Source organism: Atta cephalotes, assembly GCF_000143395.1.
Source record: "Atta cephalotes unplaced genomic scaffold scaffold00018, whole genome shotgun sequence".
Lineage (NCBI taxonomy): Eukaryota > Metazoa > Arthropoda > Insecta > Hymenoptera > Formicidae > Atta > Atta cephalotes.
This window is the reverse complement of record NW_012130082.1, coordinates 3383157-3387498: the sequence shown is the minus strand read 5'-3', so window position 1 is coordinate 3387498 and position 4342 is coordinate 3383157. Positions and strand designations below refer to the sequence as shown.

The 4342-nt window shown below is 31.6% G+C and overlaps 1 protein-coding gene across 1 annotated transcript in view; it reads right to left on the bottom strand.

The window, feature by feature from the left end:
• Positions 1-4342, bottom strand: part of LOC105618763 (hemicentin-2) — a 153412-nt gene that overhangs the window by 111201 nt on the left and 37869 nt on the right. Inside the window, exon 2 of the mRNA XM_012200293.1 lies at positions 3146-3336. Coding sequence (XP_012055683.1) covers positions 3146-3336 — 191 coding nt within the window. The remainder of the gene's footprint in view (positions 1-3145; positions 3337-4342) is intronic.

Sequence of the window (4342 nt, the reverse complement as noted above, 5' to 3'; positions counted from 1 at the left end):
GAGAGAGAGAGAGAAGGGGAGAGGAAAGAGATTCCTCTCCTATAAAAAAAATCAACAACTAAATGTTGATAATCGACTCTTTTATGTTTATCTTAGCAGCTTTTGCAACATGTTTTCGTGCATTTCCGATGTCAGCGTTGCATTGATCATGGATAGGAAAAAATGTTCTCAGACATTGATAGCGCAGTGCAGCTTCGCAGAGAACGTCAGTACTCGCTCGGCAGCTCTATCAAAATTACTTCGCGGCGTTCGACTTTTCGTCGTCATCAATCTTTCCCGGTTTGACTGCTAACGCGATAATGCAGTTACGCCATGCATCAGGATGAGGCGGATATATAGACCCGGTCAGCCTGTCAAATTCGTCATAAATAATTGAATTAAAAGCAACGACGTCATGAGTGAATTTGCGGATCCCCAATCGGCGGAATTTCTGAGTGATTTTATCTAACCGATTTGCGACAGTCTCGTTCGCGGCATTTGAGATTTGAATCGCTTTTTATCTTGGATGGAGTATCGGAAATAATCGCTCTCTTGAGATTGTTGCGTTTATCCGGAAATAACGTGTTGAATTTTTGATTACTATTTATACCCAATTGACTGTTATGAATATATTATATATGTAACATATACTTCCTACTATCATATGCAACGTATACTTCCTACTATCTTTAAAATATATAAGACTATATACAGAGGACTAGCTTTTTTATAAATTATCACAAAATTTCAAAAATATAAATGACATTTCCTAATAATTAAAGAAATTTACATGAAGTCTTCAGTAATTAATAAAATTATATATATAATAATTACAAAACAAAAATATAAAGTTTTTTGTTTTGACATCATAAATCCTTCAATCAGTTTAATAAGCATCATTTAATTACTAATTATTAATGTATAGCGTATATCAAAATAAACAGTAAATTATAAATTATAAATTTGAATATGAATAAATTGATTTCTAATATAATTGATATATATTTTATCTTCGGTTTATTTGTAGTCAAGTAAAATTTCTCTGAAAAATCCATTAATTTTTTCAATAATCTTACAACAAATCTTTCATAAAATGGATCACGATATTATATCGTTTATTTTATTACTCTTACAAGTTACATTTTTTTGGAAAATAATTTTGAAATTATAAGATATTATTTTTTCTCCATTTCAGCTATTGAAGTTTAATTAGATGAATCATAAAGCTTCATAAGCTGATATTTTCTCATTCAAAACTATATGAACAGAGTTTGTAAATTAACTTAACCATCAAATAACATTCGTTAATAATGTAATTTAATTATTTTAACTTGTAATTTATCAGAGTTAAATTTCGTTAAAATTGAGAATTTCGACGTTTTGCAAATACAAGCGAGTCCGTTGTTTTGCAGTGAAATATGAAATTTCGCGATGTAAGCGCGATATCTTGCATTACAATTTAGAAATCGTAATTAAATAAAATGGTCAAATTATATAAAATAATTGCAAACAAATTAATTAATTAATTGCTCCGATAAACATTTTCGAAATTGGAAATCCAAATAAATATAGATATACTATTGCCATTGTTAAAAAAGGAATAATACATTCCCAATGAAAATTAAATTTCATATAAACTATAGAGATCGCGTTGTGAACGTATTGATCATACATCATCAAAATCTGTTGAATTTGACGTTGAGATGAAGGTTTAAAATAGAAAGTTCGGAAACACCATTGTTATTCGATAATATTGAACAATAACAGACTTTTGGTCATTGACATCTGATCCTATAAAGTTTATAATGATGAAAGCTACGATGGCTAATACTGTGTGAGCTTAGGTCGCTACTATTATGTGAAAGTTTCTAAGTTCTCGTACTAAATCGTCGTCGTTACAAGGATGTCCTTTCGAATTGGGACAGATTTGTCGTGGTCATCGGCTTTTTACCGACATCAATCTTGCACGGTCCTATGAGCGATTTAACGTATCGATGCCAAATATAAGATGATGTAATAGTGATTCGTAGAAGAGATGTCTCTAGCACCATTTTTTATTCTTTCATCTTAATGTAAGATATTGATGGTCAATCGAAATAAGGACGATAAGGGATAAAATCGATCTTTTGGAGAAAGTCGGAGACTTGATAAAGACATCTCAAGCAGACGCCATTACTGCATCTATCTGTATCCAATACGAGCTCGTCGTTTCTGTGGAATCGCATACCGATTGCTGTGCTCTCAGCAAGATTCAATGCGTCGCGATCATTGATCGTCTTACCACTTCGAAGCGTCAGAGAGGATGTGCGAAAGGAGGCCATTACGCTCGTGTACATGAATAAATTTGTATGGAGTTGTTCTATAGTTACACGGACAAGATTAACCATGTACTACGTTCGTGTTGTTATTGCGTAGGCATTAGCATAACTTCTCATATACGTGTTATCCCTACGTAAACGATTTATAATAAAGTATCATGAAAATAAAAGTGTTTTTCTTAAATCTAAAGAAGATACTAAAATAATTATAATATTCTAAGTAAATTGTTGGAATTGATCGGAAAGTATTTCTAATAAAAATTAGAAGAAAATTTATCGAATATGACAATTTGATACTTCTATCGAACTTTATAAATGTTCTACTGATATTTTTTTCGATTCTCATCAAGAAACGAGTAATATATTACGTTAATATCTTTAATATTAATTAAATTACATACATAATTAAATATTCGCATCAGTGGATAATTATTTCAAATAAATTAGTTGCATCTTGGAATACATATAGATATATCAGTTTCTTTTGCTTCATAACGGTCGTGATAATTAACAAATATATTCGCATCGATGAGTAATTATTTCAAATATATTTGTTGCAACTTGTTGGAGTACATCATACATTGTAACTTATTTCACCTTGTAGATGTCGCTCTACATGCGAATATGAATTTTACGTCTTTCTTTATGAGATGTATAGAAAAATACAATAAGGATTTCGAGAAGAGAATCGCATCTACCAAAAAAGGTACAATAATCCCAGAGAAATCAATTCATTATATTTGAAAGCTTCGATTACGATTCGATTCGCCTATATTCGTTGAAAATCGTCGCTTCTTTTAAGAGTTTCTCGCAACAGCTCAAAGGGTTACACATAGTTGCTTTCTTACCTCGGCATCGGAAACGGTCCTCTCCGCCAAATTGCGAACTTTGCAGTGTAGAAAGGCAGTGCCGCCCAATTGTACCGTGACATTAGAAACGGTGTTGTTGTCGTTCGCCTCGTTCACTCTCTGCAGTTCGTCGAGATTGCTGAACCAAAGGGCCTTCCAATCCGACGGGATGTTATAGGGCACGCGTCGATCTAAGAGAAGAAAGATGACCAGCGGGTATAATCACAGTAATTTAATTAAGTTGATTGTCTTGGCAAGGGGGAAACTCGACAAATGACGCCGCAATTACAGAGCGAGGCTATCGCCAGCTCTGCCGTCGGCAGCAAACTTTTTTATCAAGGCAAAGAAAAATAAAAGTTAAAGGCAGTAGAACGATGGGAGAAAACGAACGCGAAACCAAGCCTGAATTCCGCTTGTTTTACCCCGACCCTCGTGAATTAGAAACTACTTTCCACACTCGGGCCCTTTCTGAATTACTCTTGTTATTAAATTTTTTAAGAAGACGACCTGTGTTCTCGCGTGCTTTGCTCATTTCCTTCGATGTAAATCACCAGGGAAATGTGCGAGTTATGGAGCAGTTTGCACATTGCCATAACGACGTCTTGCGATATTATTTGAACAGTGTCTGCAGAAATACGAAAAAAAAAAGTTCTTGAGCCAAATTACGTCCATCTAATTAATTTTATTTTTTTTAAATTCTATTTATTGAAATAAACTAAGTGAAAAAATATAATCTCTGTTCTATTTACTCACAAAAATGAAAAGTATCTTCTAGATATATAGAATCTCCGTAAATAAATATCGTTTAAAAGAAAATTTTTAACTGTAACATTGAGTTTTTTTTTTATTACATTCATATGAATATAAGAATTAAATAAAAAATAAATAAAAAATAACAAAGAAACTAAATATTATCTTTTTACATAAATCAGTTTTAAAAGAAATAATTAATCGTAAAAAAAATCCCTTAAGATTTACTCTTTTCTTAAACATTATAATACAATATAATACAAAGCTCTGATTTGATCTAAAATTAATCTTTTAATCTTTGGAAATTTCTAATAATTTGAATGCAATTTTAGTTTTTTTAAAATTTGCAGCATTGAAAATCTTTATTCTCTGAGTCCCACTCTAAGCCCCACACATATAAACAAATTATATATATATATATATATATATATATATATATATATAATA